Genomic DNA, 23,112 nt, shown 5'->3' with positions numbered 1-23,112 from the left:
ATGAAGCTCTCCATTTTCTTGCTGGTGGTGCTCTCTGTCACTGTGCTCTGTGTGGATTACGAACATGTTAAGAAGGTCAACAACCAGCGTATCATCGAACCAGACACAAAAATGTCGTCCGTTTCTTCTAGCAGATCAGCACAAGAAAGTGATGACGAACGTGTTGACAACTTCAAAAACCAGCATATCATCGAAACAGAAGAGTCATGTGATAAACTAATACGCAAGAGGAAGATCAAAGATGTTAATGGTAAAGATAAAGAAAGAAACACCTTCATCTTTAGCACTTTTGACAAAGTTAAAGCTATTTGTACAGGAAAACAACGTGTTTATAAAAATGACAATCTTTATAGAAGCTCTGAAGAGATGGAGCTTTTGTACTGCAAACTGCAACATGACAAAAAAAACTACAAAGGTGAAATGATAAAGAAGCACATTGAAATTGCATGTGTGAAAATCGACGGTGTTCTTCAACCTGTACACTTCGAATGCTGCTGTTGATTTGAGAGCTGCTCTGTACTCACTGTGATCTTTCTATCATTGTTTCATGATGTTGCTTTGGATTTCTTCAGATTTGGAATTCTTAAGACTTTGTAAAGTTTGCATAAATAATAATGGGAATATTATTATTAAGGAAATATGGAAGAATTGTTTGTAAGTGAATGTGGAAAAATATCACAATCACAAGAGTTATGGAAACAACTTTTGACTTTCTTGTCTCACTTGCATAAGTAAACATTACATTCTGACATTTTTTCTAACTGGCTGTTCATCCTGTTCTCTCGGATCACAGACATCGATTGTCTTTCAGCATTCAATAAATAATCTACAAAAAAACAAGTTGCTGCTCCAGAGAATTTTTTATACTTAAAACAAAGCTCTTGTAAAACCACAAACACTCGCTGGTTTTAAAATCATTGATGAAGAGAGGGGCTACAGATTTTGTCTTAGTGCTGAGGTCTGAGTTAGTGCTGGAGTTCATCTGGACTGCATTGGATTTCTATCTGCTCCATGTGTGGGAATAAGCAGAGACAACTAACAAAGAACTTTCAGCAGTAGGGCTGGGCAATGTATCGAGCTTTTAAATATATCGATATATATGTGACAATATCGTTTACATCAATATTGTCTATGTTACATTATAATTATACTTGTGGAGCCCCAATTTTGCTTCTCTTTCATCCACTTTTGTCTCTACGCAACGTTACTTGGCCTCGCCTCTCTCCTTCACTGAACACAACTCCCCCTCCCCCATCACTTCACCTGCAGGCAGCACAAGATGGACGCGGCAGCTATCAAAGAGGAGCTGGTTGGTAAAAAGAAAACATTTAAAAATCTCCCTGGTTGAATGAGTTCTCACCCCGTGGGGCAAAGCAAGACCTTTGGTGCCGTATGCAGTGAGATAGCTTCTATAATCCAGAGGGACAGCCTCTGTTTGGATTAGCGAAGCAGACAAACAGCTGGTCATATAAACGCACATTCTGAGTGCGCTCAATGTAGGTGCGTAGCACACGCACTGGACAAAGAGAATGCATCCTCCTCTGCTATAGTGATGGGATTTCCGTCTCTTTTTAGAGATCCGGCTTTTTCGGTTCGGCTCACTGAAAAGAGCCGGCTCTTCAGGTTGTTTTGTTGCTTTAATTAATTTATTATTAACAACAATATAAAATTATACACAAAAGGAATTACTAATGTAAAAAAAAGCGTTTTATTTATATTTATTTATATATAAATATATGTGGTGGCCCCTAGAGAAAAAACATCTACAAATTCCAAAACACATTTCTAGCGTTAACTGAACTTCCAAACAGAGCTACCTAGATCACCTAAATTACACAATTGAAAGCATGTGTGTATTGTTTGTGTATTTATACACAAGCACTCATATATATTCAAATAATTTAAAAAAAATGTTCATTTACCTGTTACTACCACACACCAAATCTGGTCGTTGGTACTTGCTGGCTTGTGTAGCCACTAGGTAACAAAAGCTCAACACTGCGCCCAGCATCCTGGAGCACTTCTGTTGTGTTTTGTACGTGCTTTGTCTGTAGGGGCCACCATAAATATACTTTTATTTATTTGCTCCACATAAAATATAATAAATAAATCATTTATACTATTAACATTTCAATTTTTAACTGTTTAAATTTTCAGCTTTTTTTTTTTTTTTTTTTTTTTTTTTTTTTTTTGCCTGTCCCGTTTGGCTCTTTTGCCATCAGAATTATTGTCTAAAGGCGAAGAAAGATGCCCAACGGATTTTCTTTACCAAATTGACCATCCCAGCTTTGCCGTAATGGTCCATTTGATTCACCTTTTATTCTTTATTTTATTTTCACTTGCTGAATATGGGACAGACTTGACTGGGGGAAAGAAAAGGGAGAAAGAAAGAGGGAAAGAAAAACAGTTGAGAAGAGGGACGGGGGAGAAGGGCAAAAAACAGAATAAGCAAAAAAAAAGAAAAAAAAAAAAAAAAGAAAAAAAAATACATGTATCGATCACCTGGATCACCTGTTGAGAAAGAAAAAAGAAAACAAGCAGAAGAAAACGAGAGTAATACAATAAACAACATCACAATGATATATGGGAATATGACAGTAAATACTAAATATTAAACATTATTGTGCAGCACGTAAGATCGACAGCACAGTGTGCATTGAGGTAGGAGCCAAAAAGGGTGTAGTTTGTGTGTGTGATCACCCGTGTGTACACCTGTGAGCATGGACGCGCTTGTTTTCTTAAAAGGTTCCCTCATGTAATGATCTGCTAGAGGGTGTGGGGGGCCACTGCCCCGTCCTCCAGGGCATGAAGCAGGTATGGAGGAGATCAAAACCCCAGACATCCAGAGGCCCTCAGAACACAAGAGACCAAGGAAGACCAACAGAGGGGCAGCCGTGCCACTGTCCCAGAAAGAGCTGAGGAGAGTCCCAGATGAGGGGTCACCCAGCAGCCACGGAGCAGAAGCCAGGGGGGGTTGCAGCGACGTGCCCGTGAGCTCCGCCGGCAGCCAGCTGTGCCTGAGTGACCGAGCCCCAGGCCGAGAGGCCGGGGGCACCCCACCTCCGAAGTGGCCCAAGCGAGCCCCAGGCTCCAGGCCCCGATAAGCAGCCGCCAAGGAGTGAGCCGGTGTGCACCCGGACGCCCACCCCCGGACACAAAGAACCACCAACGCACCGATGTCTGAGGGAGTCCGCCCCCGGCAGGGGAAGTGGTGGGGGGAGATAGGCCTCCAAACCTTGGAGGGCCTGAGCTGTCCTCAGAGAGGTGGCGTCTGATACCCAACCTGACATATGGACACAGACATACAGGCACACACAGATACAAACATCCATTCCCACCCTCATGCTCTCATATGCACTTACTCCACACTTAACCAACGTGGAGACAGACATAAAGAGACGCTGTACACACAATCACACTCCCCAAGCGTACTCTACAAACCGGGTCTAGGTACCCTTGCCCCTGGGGGGGGGGAACTGCACCCAGACCCAGGTTGTGTTACCCTTTTTCCCTGCGGTGGGGAGAAGCAGACCGCCCCGACTCCGCAGCAGCAGGGAGGCCCCACATTCCGGACCCCAGTCGGACGGCCAACTCCTCCTCCTAGCCCCCCTGCTCCAGCAGACCGCAGAGAACGAGGGTGAGAGAAGACTCCTAACCTCCCTCCACCCGCTCATTGTAGTGTTGATGTATGTGTGTTCTAAGGTGCATTTAAAACCCAGGAGGGCATGGAGCTACCTGCCAGAGAGCAGCAGGTAAGCGCATAGTCCCTCCTGCTAGCCCTCAATGTCTACGTGTATTTAAAATTGAGAGGTGGGCAACGACGCCAGGGGTGAGGTGTACACCCTGATGGTAATTGAGATTCCGTGTAGCGTGCCCACCCCCAAGATCCTATATGTATGTGTAATGAGAGTGTGAGTAATGTGAATGTCTAAGTTGCGGGATAAAATTGAGGCAGAGGCAGCCAGAAGGGGACAGAGGGGGGGGTTACCCTCTCTGCACCCTGGTGACACACCCCCACTCCAAGGCCCTGCATGTGTGGGTGGTTGTGGTGGAGCGGGAAGAGGGAGGCAGCTGGAGATGGGGAGGGAAGGAAGGGAGGGGCAATTGACCCCTCCCTGGGGCCAGCTCCCCCGCTGACCCCAGTAGGCACCCCCATACTCCGCGACCCGCCAGGGAAGGGGGGCCCAGGCCCATCCGAACCGGGGCCCAGCGCAGCGGCGCCGCCCGGCCCCACAGAGCCCGGGGCAGTCCACCCAACCCCACCACAGAGAAAACTGCACCCACCCCATCATCCACTCATCTTCCAGACTACATAAGACAATAGACGCCCAGGCTGAGATCTTCCTCCACCTCTCCTGTATCTCCCCCTCTTGCAGAGAGAGTTCCTGAGAGAGGAAAGCTCCTGCAAGATGTGACAACCCCCCCCCCCCCCCCCCCCCCCCCCACCAGTTGAAGAGCCCCCCAGGTGGCTCGGCGCACCGGCGGCACCCCGCACCAGTGGCGGGCCCCCATATACCCACCGGCCCACAACCCCGGCAACACACCAACCAGGACCCAGGCCCCCGAGGCCCGGCCAGGGCCCCAGGCCAGAGCCGGAGCGCCCCCAGAACCTCACGCCCTCACCCACCCAGGGGCAGCCAGGCTACCAGGTCAGTAACCCCCGTCCGTCAGCACAGACCCTCCCCTAGCCCCGCTGCACGTAGCTACGAGGAAACCGTCACCCAAGAGCCAACAGAGCCCCTAATTGGCCATGACCGCTACCCCGGGTTGAGCCCCCCAAGGAAGATGCTCCCGAGGAACCCCCCGACGCCCTAAGCCTGACCCTACCCCCACACCAATCACAACAGTGAAGGCGAGACCAAAATATGACCCCCCACCCCCACTAGGTGATGGAGCTGATCAGAGGAGCCCAGAGCGATTGATCTGATGTGGTGGCAGAGGCTGTATCAAGACTAATGTAATCTAATAGATAATTTCTATATTGGTTAGAATTAAGATTGTTTTTATTTTTCCAGTTCATGAGGACTGTTTTCTTGGCGATGCATAGGGCAGTGAAAACCATATGGGCTATATTCTTTTCTGAAGTGACATTATCTAAGCTGCCCAACAAACACACTAAGGGGGAAGTTGGAATGTTACATTTCAGACACTTTGATAAGTCTTCACATATCTCGCGCCAAAACTTCTGAACTGGTGGACAGAACCAAAGAGCATGGATATAATTGTCCGGTGAATTGGTTTGGCAGTGTGAGCAGTTGTTGGTAGATGCAAAGCCCATCTTGAACATCCGATGACCTGTATAGTGCACTCTATGTAGTATTTTGTATTGAATTAATTGAAGACTGGGATTTTTGATTAGATGAAAGGTTTTTAAGCAAATCTGAGACCAGAAGTTTTGGTCTAAGTTAACTGATAAATCCGCTTCCCATTTTGCAATAGGAAGTGATATTGATTCATCTATTTTAGAAAGCATTCTGTATATTTTGGATAGTAATTTGGGGGTTTTAAGAGTAAAAAATTGAACCACACTTGGTGGTGTTTGTAGTTCAACTTGACCCGGTTTAAATTTCTTTTTTATTATGGATTTAATTTGTTGATATTCTAAAAATCTTTTCTTGTTGATCCCATATTGTGTAACTAGTCTGTCAAATGAAATAAATTCTGTTACCATTCCAATCTGAAAAGTTTATCATATTATTGTTTTGTAATATGTCAGGGTTGTTCCAGATAGGTGTACGTTTGCATGGGATTAATGAAGACTCTGTCAACTTCAGAAACTCCCACCATGCTGTCAGAGAAGAGCTGATGTTGATGCTTTTGAAGCATTCATGTCGTTGGATGTTTGAGCTGATAAATGGTAGATCTGAAATCTCTAGATTATTGCAAAGTGCTTGTTCTACATCTAGCCAAGGTTCATCTAAAAGGGTATGTTTTAGCCATCCTGAGATAAACTGAAGCCTGTTGGCTAAGAAGTAGTGCTGAAAGTTAGGTAGTTCTAATCCTCCTTTATCCTTGGTCTTTTGTAGTGTTTTTAAGCTTATACGTGGGGGCTTATTTTTCCAAAGGAATTTGGACATATATGAATCTAGAGATCTGAACCAATCTTGCGGCGGTTTAGTTGGGATCATTGAGAATAAATAATTTATTTTTGGTAATACCATCATTTTTATAGCAGCAACCCTTCCCATGAGTGATATGGGTAGACATTTCCTCTGCTATAGTGATGGGATTTCCGTCTCTTTTTAGAGATCCGGCTTTTTCGGTTCGGCTCACTGAAAAGAGCCGGCTCTTTCGGCTCCCAACCGGCTCTTCAGGTTGTTTTGTTGCTTTAATTAATTTATTATTAACAACAATATAAAATTATACACAAAAGGAATTACTAATGTAAAAAAAAGCGTTTTATTTATATTTATTTATATATAAATATATGTGGTGGCCCCTAGAGACAAAACATGTACAAATTCCAAAACACATTTCTAGCGTTAACTGAACTTCCAAACAGAGCTACCTAGATCACCTAAATTACACAATTGAAAGCATATGTATATTGTTTGTGTATTTATACACAAGCACTCATATATATTCAAATAATTTAAAAAAAATGTTCATTTACCTGTTACTACCACACACCAAATCTGGTCGTTGGTACTTGCTGGCTTGTGTAGCCACTAGGTAACAAAAGCTCAACACTGCGCCCAGCATCCTGGAGCACTTCTGTTGTGTTTTGTACGTGCTTTGTCTGTAGGGGCCACCATAAATATACTTTTATTTATTTGCTCCACATAAAATATAATAAATAAATCATTTATACTATTAACATTTCAATTTTTAACTGTTTAAATTTTCAGCTTTTTTCTTTTAAACAAATTTAAAGTGAAACAACACAAAACACTGCAAACCACAACACAATTAAATATAAATTAAAATATGAAAACAAAAAGAACATGCACATTCTCTGTCATATGGACCTGCATGAATAAACTTTCTGAATCCTTTATCATCCACAACTGAATATAGTTGTGGATGATTACTATACCTTTCTAATGTGACGTTGTTGTCTCTGGCTCTCTTTCTCTCTCTCTCCCTCCCGCTCTGTTCCTGTGCTACTGAGAGTGTAACTACCGCCCCTCCCCCCTCTGCCCAGCGCAAAGCACAAGGCTCGCGTGCGGAGTGAAGCGGGAAAAAAGTGCGAGAGAGAGGCTGAGAGAAAGAAAAAAAAAACACAGCTCGCGATAAGGAGCCGGCTCGCGTCGTTCACGTCAAAGATCCGGCTCTAAGAGCCATTTTGTTCGCGACCAACACATCACTTCTCTGCTCCTCAGATGCAAAAGGAGGGGAGAAAAAGCTCAGCAACTCAAACTCCATTGAGCTATAAGATACCGGCATGATCTTGGGAAAATAGGCAGCATCTGGATGTAATACGACCTTGTGGCCATCAGGAGAGAACTGTGTGCAGGACGGATGCACAGACAGCGCATGAAGGTCACCCACTCGCTTTACCGAAGCCAAAGCGAGAAGTAATGCAGTCTTATATGAAAGAAATTTCATATCCACAGACTCAATGGGTTCAAACGGGGGGCTACAAAGGGCCTCCAGCACCAAAGACAAGTCCCAAGCAAGGACACTGGACTTAAGCACAGGTCTCAGCCGGCGAACCCCTTTCAGAAAACGTATGGCAAGGGAATTTGCACCTGGTGTCACCCCGTCAAAGCTAATATGACAAGCAGATATAGCTGCTAAATAAATCTTAATTGTCGTAGATGAAAGGCCCTTTTCCCACAGCTCCTGTCAAAACATCCACAATAGAGGTCTAAGAAGCTTGGGAAGAAAAGCGTCTGGACTTCTTTAGATTGCTTGAAGATGTTTCACCTCTCATCCGGAGAGGTTCTTCAGAACTGAAGAAGCTTCTTGACTACGATGACCTGGATGACTGAGAACCTTCACAGACATATCCACAATAGAGCACTGAAATGGGAGAGTGTGGCAGTCCTGGCACCATTGCTCGAAGGCTCGCCATTTGTAAGCGTACAAGCCTCTAGTAGATGAGGCCCTAGCGCTCTGAATTGTCGCTATCACACTAGGTGGCAAACCCTTAGCAATCAAGTTTAACCTCTCAGCAGGTAATCATGAAGGTGCCACAGATCCGGGTGAACCACTTCTCCTCCCGCCTGAGAGAGGAAGTCCCTGCGGAGAGGAAGCTGCCAAGGACCCGCTGCTAGCAGGCTGATTATCTCTGCATACCACGGCCTTGTGGGCCACCAAGGGTCCACTAGAATCAGAGAGAGGAACTGCCAACGCACTCTCTCTAGAACTGGAGATATCATTTCCACTGGGGGAAATGCATACAGGAGCACGTCTGGCCATTGGTGCGCTAGTGCGTCCAAGCCCAAGGGTGCATCGTGGTCGATTATGGAGAAGAACAGGGGGCAGTGAGTATTTATCCTGGAAGCAAAAAGATCTATTTGCGCCTTGCCAAATAGATCCCAAATCTGAGCCACTATTAAAGAAGACCCCCCTTGGGCTCCCTCCAAGGAGCTAGCACGCAAAGACGTGGTTACCTTTCTGTTGATTGTTGATGTGTTTCTATGCACAAGCACCCTGTGATGTTAATGATGGCCATGCCTCTTAATTTGAAATGACTCCCACAAAGATACATTTTTGTTTTTAATGTGCTTTAAATTCTATTAACAGCTCTCTGATATACATTAGCATTATAATATTAGGGAGAAAACTGGCCGTCCCTGTTCAGTCATTAATAATAAATAACCTTTTAGTTCACTTGCCTCAGTTCTGCTGTGTTCACGACATCAGCGGAGCGGGAGGTGGCTTACTGGGCTTAAGCCCGGGTTGTTGTTTCAGAAGCCCGGGATCTTTTGGAGTGTAATTTGTTTCATAGTTAGATGCCTGACTGACAACTGTGTAAAACAAAAACGACACACAATATTCGAAGCACATAGCGCACAGTCCTAAATTCCCCCTAATTTCGCTATGATCCGAGCTCAGGCACTAGTGATGTGCGGATCGATCCTGAAATATCGATTCCTCTGATACCAATCATTTATGTTCTAGAATCGATTCTCACATTAAAATATCGATATTTTAGTAATTTAGAGTAAATTTGTAGTTTATCATTAACAGGAACACAGTGGAAAGAAACTATAACATTCGGATTGTCTACATTCAAAGGAACTAGGAAGGAAGGAAGGCTGTATAAATGTCTCGCAGCCACTGGCGTGCGCACTCACAACAATGGCTGAGCGTAATTGGAGTCATGTGCGGACGTATTTTACCTCCACAAACAGCTGAGACGTGGTTTGCGATACATGTGGCAAAAAAGTGCTCCAAGAGTGAGGTGTTGTGGCCACATTGAAAAGGGCTGTGGGGGGTAAATACATTTTACAGGGTTTATTTATCGGATAAAATACATTAAATGTCACCATTATTATTGGCCGGCCCGGAAACAGCGGGAGTGTCCAAATTCAGAGGCTGCTTCCACCTGAGGACCCGGCCTTCGCGGTCTAAAGAAAGCCGGGTAGTACGTCACGAGCTCCCTCGGTGGAGTGAAACTGCCGTCTGCTCCTTGCTATCTAAAATATAACAGGCACTGACGTAAACTCTCGACCGTCTCACACTTTGTTTAATCATTTTCTGTTTATTCAGCTGTGTGAAAACCCCGGAGGAACCCGAGGGATTAATAAAGTTAAATTTAATTTAATCTAATCTAATCTAATAACTTTATTCTCAGCCAAACCGATTTACTCACGAACAAATAAAACACTGAAAAAGCCAAACAATAGCATTTTTAAGTTATCTAAGTGACTTATATATCATGTTTAACCCGAGTAGTGAAAGACCGCGGGGGTTTGAAGACGATGTGTTGGTCGGCCCCCACCCATGCACACACCAGAAGTTGCTGCCGCCATTGTTGGAGACTGGAACTGGCTGGGCCGCGCTATGAATTCTGCGATATGGTTTTTCAATTTTGTTGTCCGGGTGGAAAGGAGGAGAGGGACAGGTGCTGCTAGGGCGAGACAGACGTCTCTCACGGAGTCCTTTAGTGCTGCAGGCAGGCAAGGCTTTCAAATAGCGCACAACTTCAGTTTTTTTATTTCTGTATGATGAACTCTGCATTATTAAGTGATAAGAACAAGTAATCTGATGTCCTGTAATCATTATGATGCTATAATTTGAGATACAATAAATAAAATAAGTTTTTGTACAAAGTATCGGTATCGGATCAGTATCGTCGATACCACCCTGAATATTACTTGGTATTACTTGGTAAAGGAAATCAGTGTATATCAGTGTATCACACATCACTATCAGGCACTAGCCGACTGAGCAGAGGCGGAGCCAGACATCAGGGCTTTGGAGCCACGCCCCCTCCCGCCATGCCAGTAGGCCAAACAAAGCACACGGAAACGTCAGCTATGGTTCGTACGTACTGTGTTATCGGTTGCAACGTTAGATCACACGATAGGGAATGCAAGAAGCTGGAAAATGGGCTCTCATTTCATCGTTTCCTCTCCTGGAGGCAACGGGAGGGATCTCATGTATCCGATATTACTAAACAAAGACGTCAGGCTTGGATTGCAACGGTCAGACTCGGACAAGGCGAGTGCAACGAAAGCGAAAAAGAGCACGAAAAAACATACAAAATTGCGCTCATTGTACGCTAATCTGCACATAACTTTCAGATGAATCACGCACCTGGAATACTGGTATACATTTACCTTATGTGTACACACTAATTTTATCTTACAGGCTTTCGTTATGCAGCTGCAGAGTCTGAAGGTGTGCCCCGTGCAGAAGTAATCCCGTCGTTAAGTCTGACGTCACTAGCCGTGTCTGGGCCTAAACTCTGCTTCAGGTCCATATATCAAACGATCACTATGGCATTACTGAGAGTTGAAAAACTGTCTAAAGTCTTTAATAAAATGATCAGCGTTCTGCTCTACCAGGTGTAACAATTGAGTTTAACATCCAGGCATCCATGAAAACGGAATTTATTTATTTAACGGAGTTAGAAGTTAGCAGGAAGTTAGCTCGCTAGCTTCTATCTAAATACAATATAGCATGTCCTGACTGCGGGGTTTTGGAAACAAATTCAAACGTACAGCTCTGTTATCACTTCCAACATAAATGAAGACAGAAAACTAAACAGCAGTGACTTATGTAGGGTTACTGAAGTTTGGCTAGCTGGTATATAATGATGTGCTACGTGACCGCTAGCAACACAGCTATGTTAGCATAATATAAACAAGCTAACTTTTTTCCCACTCGATAAAAGTTAACGTGAGTGTTCTCGGTGGTCAGGAACAAATGTAATTGCATGGCAGGATGCTGTAAAAGGACCAAACTTCAGCCAGGAGAACAACTGAGATAATCCATCCACAATACAAGGTTAGTCATTCACATACTGCTGCATGGGCTGGGCTGTAGTTACATCCTAAGGTTTTAAAAACTGAGCTTAAATAAATGATTAGCGGTAATAAAAGCCGAGGGAGGTCAACAGTGATCACTGACTGTTTTAGGAGCTTTTTGAGATTAAATAGAAGAAAATACAAAACATTAAACATGTTAACAACACAAAAGCCATATTAAACGCAGACTACTTTAGGCCCGGAAGTAGGATTCGTCACGTCATCACTTAACGACCGGATAGATGAAGATCTGACAGAAGACCAACAACAAAATCACCATGTCACGGAGGCTGTGGACAGGAGTTACTCATATCATGTGAGGGTGAAGACACAACACTGCTTGATAGGAATGTTAAGGTGTGCTGTGTTTTGGTGAACATGTGCCCCACTGTGGTTGTCAAACCAGGGCCAAATGAAACTTGCTTTTGTTGAATATTCATAAAACTGCTGTGTTGCATGTACAGTTCATTGTAAATAATTGTACTTTCTGTAAAGTGGTTTCAATAAAACAAATTAAAAGTATGTTTTGTTTTGTTTTTTTATTCAAGATCTGTTCACATGTACTTAGCAAGTACATGTGCAGGTACACATGAAATGCAAACTATTTACATGGCAACGCACAGCTGGCATCAATCGTGAATCGTTCATCTAGAGCAATTTTGGGGGCAGCTGCTGAGGAGAAGTCAATGTTATGTGCAACCTCTGGCCCTTTGATCTAAGGGGGACTCTTTGGTCTTCTTCCAGTCCTTGGCAAAGTGGTAACACATTAAAACAACTTGTAATTACAAACGATTGTTTGAACCGAATCTGTAAGTGTATAAAAATGGCTTAAAATGGTTTACAGTGAGTTCCTTGGACTTTCTGTTGTTCTAAATATTGGTCAATCCAACAAGTGCTTTTAAGCTAATCCTTTTTACGCTTCGAAGAGAAACTAAGCATATGCTTAAGAACAAAAACACCTTAAATGAGAATAATAGAAATTTTCCTTTACAGCTTCTACTCAAGTACAATCAATAAAGAAAACCACAGACTTTTTGATGTTTGTTTTGAAGAAAAAGTACTTTCCTGTAAATGTTTATCTGTGTGAGATTTTTCAGAAAACATCAATTTTGTTTAAACGTGAGATACATGGCCTATTCTTTCCTTGTTCTACTTTTGTCTCATTATTAATCTGATTACTGTGGAAGACAAGATGGAAATATAATATTCTCATGTTAAAAAGATAGAAAAAATATTTTATTACCCAGAAATCTAACTTTTCATGCCTTTGAGCATAAACATGGGCAGCAGCGCTCTCTGCAGTTTGTGTGTGGAAGTGCAAAAGCTTACAGCACCTGGTATTCCCAGGCGGTCTCCCATCCAAGTACTGACCAGGCCCGACTCTGCTTAGCTTCCGAGATCAGACGAGATCGGGCGTGTTCAGGGTGGTATGGCCGTAAGCGAGGGAAGCCCGCTAAAAAACACCTTTTATACTTGGCAAATGTCACACACTTTCAAATATAGTATTGTGCTAAGCTTCACGTGTTACAGCCAAAACATGCAAAAATTTCTTGTGAACTGCAGCTTCGACACTGAGCTGCACAAATACTTTTCCTACAGTAACATCTCCATAATAACATTTGTTAGATTATTATAGAACCGTGTGTTTTGTAATTCAAACATTTTTGTCGTTTGGAGACTTTAACTTCTACACAGAAGAGAAAACGTGTGCATGTGTCGCTACAGTATGTATAAAAAGGCTGTTTCTGAGCTCTTCCCTCGCTTACGGCCATACCACCCTGAACACGCCCGATCTCGTCTGATCTCGGAAGCTAAGCAGGGTCGGGCCTGGTCAGTACTTGGATGGGAGACCGCCTGGGAATACCAGGTGCTGTAAGCTTTTGCACTTCCACACACAAACTGCAGAGGGCGCTAAAACTGTCACTACTCCTTCCTGTAGTCTCTATTTTCCTCCTGCTTTCCTTGAAGCACAAAAGCGCCTCGCTGATCATTTCCTAGATGCTAATCAAGGAATATTTAAGTTATGTTTCCTTTTGACAGTAACTACTATAAAACCTAAAGCAGCACCTCACTGTCAATAACAGATTAAATGAACAAATCACATTAATATTGCAGAGTATAACATGGAGACATGAAGTAAGTTAGAGAAAAAAACAACAACAAGATTTGACATGTTGAATTTGATATAATTATAAAAAACAGAAACACACTTTTGGTTTATAGTTTACAGAGAATTTTACAGGAAAAGATAAAACACTGTGTCATATTCATATAAATGCACCGATCTGACAGACTTGCACAGGGTACAAAGTAAAGGAAGTGTTGAGTTCATCTGCATGGAGCCTGAATGACCGTCTCAGTAGATCATGTATGTGGCATACAGCCAACACTGGACCAATGAGCAAGCTTTACCTCATCCCTGTCCTCTCATCTTAGTATTCATACTGAAGTTTGCATGTTATGGAGTTTTTGGGGGTTTTTTGTTGTTGTTTTTGGCTGTCATATTTTCCTTTTTAAAAAAAACGGCACCTTGAAATATAAAAATGTGCTCGACAGTCCTGCTACTTTAACCACAAATCATTTCCTGAAACTCGGGAAAGCGTCCCTGTTGCTGAAAATCTCACATCTTCATCATATTTGGAGGAAGTGGCTTGCAGCTCTGGTCGGTAAGATGTTTCCCTGGAGGAGAGAGAAGGACATTTGAGAGATTGATGACTCACAAGAGTCTAATCACATCAGTGCAACCAGTGGTTACTTATATTAGTTTATTAATTAGAGATGAACCGATCTGATATTACGTATCGGTCCGATACTGACGTAAATCACTGGATCAGATATCAGAGAGAAATAAAAAATGTAATCCGATCCATTAAATATCACGAAAGCATCTCTCAAAACTTGCGACACGGCGTAACTCAGCTCATAACCTTTGCACGTTGGAGCAGTATGTGTCACGTGATAGAGCGGCTGTGGCGTGCGAGACCTGTCGGCGTTCTGGTTGAGCAGTTGGAGCCTCGCTACCAAACCGGCATTTCATCTTCGAGAAAGTTATCCCAGAGAGAAGTAAAGCAAGTGTGTAAGTTCATCTCTGAATATTTGTAAAGCATTCCCACATTAAGCTTAACAACCGATATATGGAACGACTGCCTCTTCTCTCTTTCCAAAGATTCTTTCTTTTGTTTTCAATAGTTCTCATCACGCTGATTGATGTCCAAGGGGTCTCCTTTCCCATAAGTTTGATTCTAATTCCTACCGCGGTGATGTTAAATTGGGGTGAAACGTCATCATAACAGCTTTGACTGACAGCTGCAGTCACGGAGAAACTTGCGTATCTCTGTTCGCGAATAGCAGATAGAGCGTAGGCTCTGAGAGGACGCCCAGCGTTTACGCTACGAAAACACTACCCGATGTGTAAATCAGATCCAACTGAATGTCCATCCATCCATCCATTCGCTTCCGCTTATCCTTTTTCAGGGTCGCGGGGGGTGCTGGAGCCTATCCCAGCTGTCATAGGGCGAGAGGCAGGGTACACCCTTGACAGGTCGTCAGTCTGTCGCAGGGCTAACACACAGGGACAGACAACCATTCACACTCACATTCATTCGCACATTCACACCTAGTGACAATTTGGATTATCCAATTAACCTATCCCCACAAGCTAACTGAATGTCATCAGAACATATTATATTATGAAATTTGTTTTCTTTTACTAATAAGTCGAGGATGAGGATTTGGAGTAACACTGAATATAGAAGTTTTCTATCTCTGAAGGTCAGTTTCAATGGTTGATTGTAAACTCACTTTACTAGTCCTCCTTCTTTATTATTCCATCCAGCAAATCAGCCCCGGAGCATGATCCTACCACCACCATGCTTAACATCTGGTACAGTGTTCTCAGATTTCAAAGGATCACCTTTGATACACCAAACATACTGTTGTCATTGTGGCCATATAGCTCAGTCATTGTCAAGTCTGCCCATAAAGCTTTCTTTCCAGAAGTGGTTGGGATCCTCAGTTCACAGTAATAACAAATTCGCTCTGATCTAAGGGGGACTCTTTGGTCTTCTTCCAGTCCTTGGCAAAGTGGTAACATATTAAAACAACTTGTAATTACAAACGATTGTTTGAACCGAATCTGTAAGTGTATAAAAATGGTTTAAAATGGTTTACGGTGAGTTCCTTGGACTTTCTGTTGTTCTAAATATTGGTCAATCCAACAAGTGCTTTTAAGCTAATCCTTTTTACGCTGCGAAGAGAAACTAACACTTGTAGTCAGCCATGATCACTAATGAGAAGTTAATAGGGCTTGTTGAGTTATGAGGTGCAGAAACTTCAGCACCTCATATGAAAAGATTTGACTGTGTATGCTTTTGGCACTGTGTGCATTTGAGAAAATCCAAAATAAATTCAAACTTGTTTGTGAAAGCTGTTTTATAAATGTCAGTGGTATATTATTCATGCAATAGGGAGTTGTCTTCTCCAACTACTGGGGCTGAAATAAGTTCATCTAGTTTAGAAACTTCCACTGAACAGTCTATTATAGTGTCAGAACTAAGCATATGCTTAAGAACTTAAACACTTTAAATGAGAATAATAGAAATGTTCCTTTACAGCTTCTACTCAAGTACAATCAATAAAGAAAACCACAGACTCTTTGATGTTTGTTTTGAAGGAAAAGTAATTTCCTGTAAATGTTTATCTGTGTGAGATTTTTCAGAAAACATCAATTTTGTTTAAACGTGAGATACATGGCCTATTCTTTCCTTGTTCTACTTTTGTCTCATCATTAATCTGATTACTGTGGAAGACAAGATGGAAATATAATATTCTCATGTTAAAAAGATAGAAAAAATATTTTATTACCCAGAAATCTAACTTTTCATGCCTTTGAGCATAAACATGAGCAGCAGCGCCCTCTGCAGTTTGTGTGTGGAAGTGCAAAAGCTTACAGCACCTGGTATTCCCAGGCGGTCTCCCATCCAAGTACTGACCAGGCCCGACCCTGCTTAGCTTCCGAGATCAGACGAGATCGGGCGTGTTCAGGGTGGTATGGCCGTAAGCGAGTGAAGCCCGCTATAAAACACCTTTTATACTTGGCAAATGTCACACACTTTTAAATATAGGATTTTGCTAAGCTTTATATGTTACAGCGAAAGCATGCAGCTATTCGTTGTTAACTGCAGCTTCAACCCTGAGCTGCACAAATACTTTTCCCACAGTAACATCTCCATAATAACATTTGTTAGATTATTATAGAACCGTGTGTTTTGTAATTCAAACATTTTTGTCGTTTGGAGACTTTAACTTCTATATAGAAGAGAAAACGTGTGCGTGTGTCGCTACAGCATGTATAAAAATGCTGTTTCTGAGCTCTGCTTTCGCTTACGGCCATACCACCCTGAACACGCCCGATCTCGTCTGATCTCGGAAGCTAAGCAGGGTCGGGCCTGGTCAGTACTTGGATGGGAGACCGCCTGGGAATACCAGGTGCTGTAAGCTTTTGCACTTCCACACACAAACTGCAGAGGGCGCTAAAACTGTCACTACTCCTTCCTGTAGTCTCTAGTTTCCTCCTGCTTTCCCTGAAGCACAAAAGCGCCTCGCTGATCATTTCCTAGATGCTAATCAAGGAATATTTAAGGAATATTTCCTTTTGACAGTAACTACTATAAAACCTAAAGCAGCACCTCACTGTCAATAATAGATTAAATGAACAAATCACATTAATATTGCAGAGTATAACATGGAGACATGAAGTAAGTTAGAGAAAAACAACAACAAGATGTGACATGTTGAATTTAATATAATTATAAAAAACAGAAACACAGTTTTGGTTTATAGTTTACAGAAAAAGATAAAACACTGTGTCATATTCATATAAATGCACCGATCTGACAGACTTGCACAGGGTACAAAGCAAAGGAAGTGTTGAGTTCATCTGCATGGAGCCTGAATGACCGTCTCAGTAGATCATGTATGTGGCATACAGCCACTACTGGACCAATGAGCAAGCTTTACCTCATCCCTGTCCTCTCATCTTAGTATTCATACTGAAGTTTGCATGTTATGGTGTTTTGGGGGGGTTGTTGCTGTTTTTGGCTGTCATATTTTCCTTTTTAAAAAAAACAGCACCTTGAAATATAAAAATGTGCTCGACAGTCCTGCTACTTTAACCACAAATCATTTCCTGAAACTCGGGAAAGCGTCCCTGTTGCTGAAAATCTCACATCTTCATCCTATTTGGAGGAAGTGGCTTGCAGCTCTGGTCGGTAAGATGTTTCCCTGGAGGAGAGAGAAGGACATTTGAGAGATTGATGACTCACAAGAGTCTAATCACATCAGTGCAACCAGTGGTTACTTATATTAGTTTATTAATTAGAGATGAACCGATCTGATATTACGTATCGGTCCGATACTGACGTAAATTACTGGATCAGATATCAGAGAGAAATAAAAAATGTAATCCGATCCATTAAATATCACGAAAGCATCTCTCAAAACTTGCGACACGGCGTAACTCAGCTCATAACCTTAGCACGTTGGAGCAGTATGCGTCACGTGATAGAGCGGCTGTGGCGTGCGAGACCTGTCGGCGGTCTGGTTGAGCAGTTGGAGCCTCGCTACCAAACCGGCATTTCATCTTCGAGAAAGTTATCCCAGAGAGAAGTAAAGCAATTGTGTAAGTTCATCTCTGAATATTTGTAAAGCATTCCCACATTAAGCTTAACAACCGATATATGGAGCGACTGCCTCTTCTCTCTTTCCAAAGATTCTTTCTTTTGTTTTCAATAGTTCTCATCACGCTTATTGATGTCCAAGGGGTCTCCTTTCCCATAAGTTTGATTCTAATTCCTACCGCTGTGATGTTAAATTGGGGTGAAACGTCATCATAACAGCTTTGACTGACAGCTGCAGTCACGGAGAAACTTGCGTATCTCTGTTCGCGAATAGCAGATAGAGCGTAGGCTCTGAGAGGACGCCCAGCATTTACGCTACGAAAACACTACCTGATGTGTAAATCAGATCCAACTGAATGTCATCAGAACATATTATATTATGAAATTTGTTTTCTTTTACTAATAAGTCGAGGATGAGGATTTGGAGAAGCACTGAATAGAAGTTTTCTATCTCTGATGATCAGTTTCAATGGTTGATTGTAAACTCACTTTACTAGTCCTCCTTCTTTAATATTCCATCCAGCAAATCAGCCCCGGAGCATGATCCTACCACCACCAGGCTTAACATCTGGTACAGTGTTCTCAGATTTCAAAGGATCACCTTTGATACACCAAACATACTGTTGTCATTGTGGCCATATAGCTCAGTCATTGTCAAGTCTGCCCATAAAGCTTTCTTTCCAGAAGTGGTTGGGATCCTCAGTTCACAGTAATAAGAAATTCCCTCTGATCTAAGGGGGACTCTTTGGTCTTCTTCCAGTCCTTGGCAAAGTGGTAACATATTAAAACAACTTGTAATTACAAACGATTGTTTGAACCGAATCTGTAAGTGTATAAAAATGGTTTAAAATGGTTTACGGTGAGTTCCTTGGACTTTCTGTTGTTCTAAATATTGGTCAATCCAACAAGTGCTTTTAAGCGAATCCTTTTTACGCTGCGAAGATAAACTAACACTTGTAGTCAGCCATGATCACTAATGAGAAGTTAATAGGGCTTGTTGAGTTATGAGGTGAAGAACCTTCAGTGCCTCATATGAAAAGATTTGACTGTGTGTATGCTCTTGGCACTGTGTGCATTTGAGAAAATCCAAAATAAATTCAAACTTCTTTTTGAAAGCTGTTTTATAAATGTCAGTGGTATATTATTCATGCAATAGGGAGTTGTCTTCTCCAACTACTGGGGCTGAAATAAGTTCATCTAGTTTAGAAACTTCCACTGAACAGTCTATTATAGTGTCAGAACTAAGCATATGCTTAAGAACTTAAACACTTTAAATGAGAATAATAGAAATGTTCCTTTACAGCTTCTACTCAAGTACAATCAATAAAGAAAACCACAGACTCTTTGATGTTTGTTTTGAAGGAAAAGTAATTTCCTGTAAATGTTTATCTGTGTGAGATTTTTCAGAAAACATCAATTTTGTTTAAACGTGAGATACACGGCCTATTCTTTCCTTGTTCTACTTTTGTCTCATCATTAATCTGATTACTGTGGAAGACAAGATGGAAATATAATATTCTCATGTTAAAAAGATAAAAAAAAGATTTTATCTAACTTTTCATGCCTGTGAGCATAAACATGAGCAGCGGCGCCCTCTGCAGTTTGTGTGTGGAAGTGCAAAAGCTTACAGCACCTGGTATTCCCAGGCGGTCTCCCATCCAAGTACTGACCAGGCCCGACCCTGCTTAGCTTCCGAGATCAGACGAGATCGGGCGTGTTCAGGGTGGTGTGGGAAATATATATATATAATACATATATATACAGTGGGGCAAAAAAGTATTTAGTCAGCCACCGATTGTGCAAGTTCCCCCACTTAAAATGATGACAGAGGTCAGTAATTTGCACCAGAGGTACACTTCAACTGTGAGAGACAGAATGTGAAAAAAAAAATCCATGAATTCACATGGTAGGATTTGTAAAGAATTTATTCGTAAATCAGGGTGGAAAATAAGTATTTGGTATCTGTATTTGGATGATTTTGTACCTGTTGATCTCATTTCTCACATTTGGAACATGATTTGCTGTGGAGCAGATTAGGTTCAAAGGATAACTTGACCCTTGATGTTAGCTGGATAAGACAGCGTTCTGCTTCATAGTAGCCATGTGGGGGACACAGCAAACATGTGGAAGAAGGTGCTCTGGTCAGATGAGACCAAAATGGAACTTTTTGGCCAAAATGCAAAACGCTATGTGTGGCGGAAAACTAACACTGCACATCACTCTGAACACACCATCCCCACTGTCAAATATGGTGGTGGCAGCATCATGCTCTGGGGGTGCTTCTCTTCAGCAGGGACAGGGAAGCTGGTCAGAGTTGATGGGAAGATGGATGGAGCCAAATACAGGAAGAAAACCTCTTGGAGTCTGCAAAAGACTTGAGACTGGGGCGGAGGTTCACCTTCCAGCAGGACAACGACCCTAAAGATGAAGCCAGGGCAACAATGGGATGGTTTAAAACAAAACATATCCATGTGTTAGAATGGCCCAGTCAAAGTCCAGATCTAAATCCAATCGAGAATCTGTGGCAAGATCTGAAAACTGCTGTTCACAAACGCTGTCCATCTAATCTGACTGAGCTGGAGCTGTTTTGCAAAGAAGAATGGGCAAGAATTTCAGTCTGTAGATGTGCAAAGCTGGTAGAGACATAAGGTGAACCGGATTATAAGGAGTACTGTCGATTTCCAGAAACACCAAAGGACTGATTTTTAGAGTGCCTTATTTTCCGAAAAACACAGTAATAACATAATAAAAACGGGCACTCTGATAGGGGGAAAACTGAGATTTCAGTAAAGCTCAGTCTAAAGCCCTTTCCTAATGATTTCCCTGTAACATTAGTCCTCGAGGTCCCGTCATAGCAGACTACTGTGAGCGCCACCAGACAGTTAGAGACAAAAACGAGACGCTCTTACAGCCAGGAGGCTGCTTAGAGATGAAGCTTGATTAATTTGATTGATTATCTGTGAATAAGTCTTGAGCCTCTCCTCGGTTCTGTACTGAGCCAGATGTTCTTCTTCTTCCTTTCTTTAGACTTTCTGAAGGTCATTTAAAGTTTTTCTTTGGACATTGACCGCTTTTTCACCCATTTTCAGTCCAGTCCTTGTACCTGATCATAGGGCTGTGTGATATGACCAAAATCTCATATCCCGATATAAGACATCTATCGTCCGATAACGATATAAATCACAAAAATTTTACATTTTCTGTAAATTCTGTGAATCTCGGGCAGCTCGACTTGCGTAAAGTGTTTCCAGCTGGGCGTGTATGAAACGATACATTTTTAGCCATAAGTTGTAACGGCCGCCGTTTTCTTTGTGAGTATTTATTACACGGCGTGCTGCGGGGAAAAGCCTGTTCTAACGTTTGAGTCTAAGCTTTATTTTTTAGCACCTGACGGCTCTTTTTTGCTTTTCATCCGTAAACACTCTGCATACTCTTTTACGTGATTACGTTTATTTTGAAAAGTCTCAACAGGATCTTGAGCTTTATTATGAAAGGTTTATGTGGAAGATAAACAAGCGGACACCGGTGGTTTTACCGTCGTTGTTGCTAACGACAACGCATAAAAACAAGCGCTTGTCCGTCTGTAGTGTGGTTATATTAAACATAAGAGGAAGAGAGAACTTTTTTTTTTTCAAATACAATACAAAACACACAACTTAGCAAAGAACCAATTTTAAATTTTATCTTTAGGTACTTTGTTACTAGCAACCTGTCACAGAAACACACCATTTCCTCTGATTTCTTTGGATTGGAAAAGTAACAGACAGAAAAAAGGGGACAGGCTGAAAAATCTATCTACAGTGGAGGAACAGTACCTGAAAGTCATGTAAAAAAAAATTCAGCAAACACCTGACACAGGACCTGAAAGATGCACTTGGTCCTTCAGTTGATCCATCTAGTGTTCACCAAAACTGCATCTCATGGTGTCAGTGAAGGGTGGCTGTCAAGAAGCCATTATTAAGGAAGGGAACAGGGAGAAAAGGCTGAGGGATGCCAAATTACACAAGAACTGGACTGAAAATCAGTGGCAGCAGGTCTTATGGATTGATGAACCAAAATTTGACATTTCTGGTTCAAATTGCTGGTAATATGTCTACAACCACCTATACACTACTGTACAGCTCTGTCATAGTTTGGGTCTGCATTTCAGCCAGGGTGTTGGGGATTTCATCAAAATTGATGGAATTATGAAAAGTACCACCAGACTTTGATGCACCATGCAATACCATCTGGAAAGTGTCTGATTGGCAGCAGCTTACTAAACACATCGAAACACCATCATTCATGGACTGACCTGAGCCGTGTGGGATCATCTCGGCAGAGAATGGAACAAAAAGGCAGCTAATATCGAAAGAAGAGCTCTGAATGTCCTTAAAGAAGCCCGGAGAAGTATTCCTGAAGACTACTTAAAGGAATTCCAAAGAAATGTGCCTAAGAGAGTTCAGGGTGTGCTGAAGATAAAGATGCTCAAGCTCATTAGCTCATTATATCAACTCTGTTTTTGCCTTTTATACTGTATTTTCATGTACACTTTTCAAATTTAAACTGTTCCACCCGTTTCCCATTACCCAGCAAGTTATATGTTAGAATTAAGGTGTGGCTCAAACTTTTGCACAGTCCTACATTTCACATCTGATTTGGCACCTGGTAAACCTTTAAAAGCACTGACCTATCTCTCCAACTATCTGTTTTAAACAACACGCACTTAGCAGCAGTTGTGTTGCGTTTTCGTCAGGTTAGTGGCTCAGACCTAAAACAGCCCAACATTATCTCTAATTCAGGTCTGGATCCAAACTGACCCATTAAAGTACGTGGTACTTCTTTTATTTGTACTCGTGTACTCAGGCATAAATTAGACTTTTCAGGTACAAACTAGATAACACAAAGAGGAGCTCTTATAAATAAGAATGAAACTGAGATGCCCACTGCAAGAAGATACACATCCAAGTGCTGAGATTGTAAAGATGAAAAGTGAGCAAAGGAAAATGAGTGTTTCAGGAGAAGGAGGCGGT

General features: G+C 42.1%; 1 protein-coding gene, 4 non-coding genes and 1 pseudogene across 5 annotated transcripts in view; 3 read left to right on the top strand and 3 right to left on the bottom strand.

Annotated features, from left to right (window-relative positions):
• The window catches only part of LOC148096337 (uncharacterized), a 129,216-nt gene continuing 106,104 nt past the window's right edge, over positions 1–23,112 (top strand). Inside the window, exon 1 of the mRNA XM_087836394.1 lies at positions 1–250. Coding sequence (XP_087692520.1) covers positions 1–250 — 250 coding nt within the window. The remainder of the gene's footprint in view (positions 251–23,112) is intronic.
• Positions 12,746–12,864, bottom strand: LOC148096360 (5S ribosomal RNA). Its single transcript, XR_015717303.1, has one exon. It is a non-coding gene; the product is annotated as a 5S ribosomal RNA (ribosomal RNA).
• Positions 13,184–13,302, top strand: LOC148096359 (5S ribosomal RNA). Its single transcript, XR_015717369.1, has one exon. It is a non-coding gene; the product is annotated as a 5S ribosomal RNA (ribosomal RNA).
• Positions 16,366–16,484, bottom strand: LOC148096358 (5S ribosomal RNA). The gene has a single exon (XR_015717368.1). It is a non-coding gene; the product is annotated as a 5S ribosomal RNA (ribosomal RNA).
• Positions 16,804–16,922, top strand: LOC148096357 (5S ribosomal RNA). The gene has a single exon (XR_015717367.1). It is a non-coding gene; the product is annotated as a 5S ribosomal RNA (ribosomal RNA).
• LOC148096356 (5S ribosomal RNA) lies at positions 19,722–19,840 on the bottom strand (annotated as a pseudogene).

This window comes from Neolamprologus brichardi, chromosome 23 (genome assembly GCF_056152115.1).
Source record: "Neolamprologus brichardi isolate AB-2024 chromosome 23, ASM5615211v1, whole genome shotgun sequence".
In the NCBI taxonomy this organism is placed as follows: domain Eukaryota; kingdom Metazoa; phylum Chordata; class Actinopteri; order Cichliformes; family Cichlidae; genus Neolamprologus; species Neolamprologus brichardi.
This window is presented reverse-complemented; position numbering and strand designations above follow the sequence as displayed.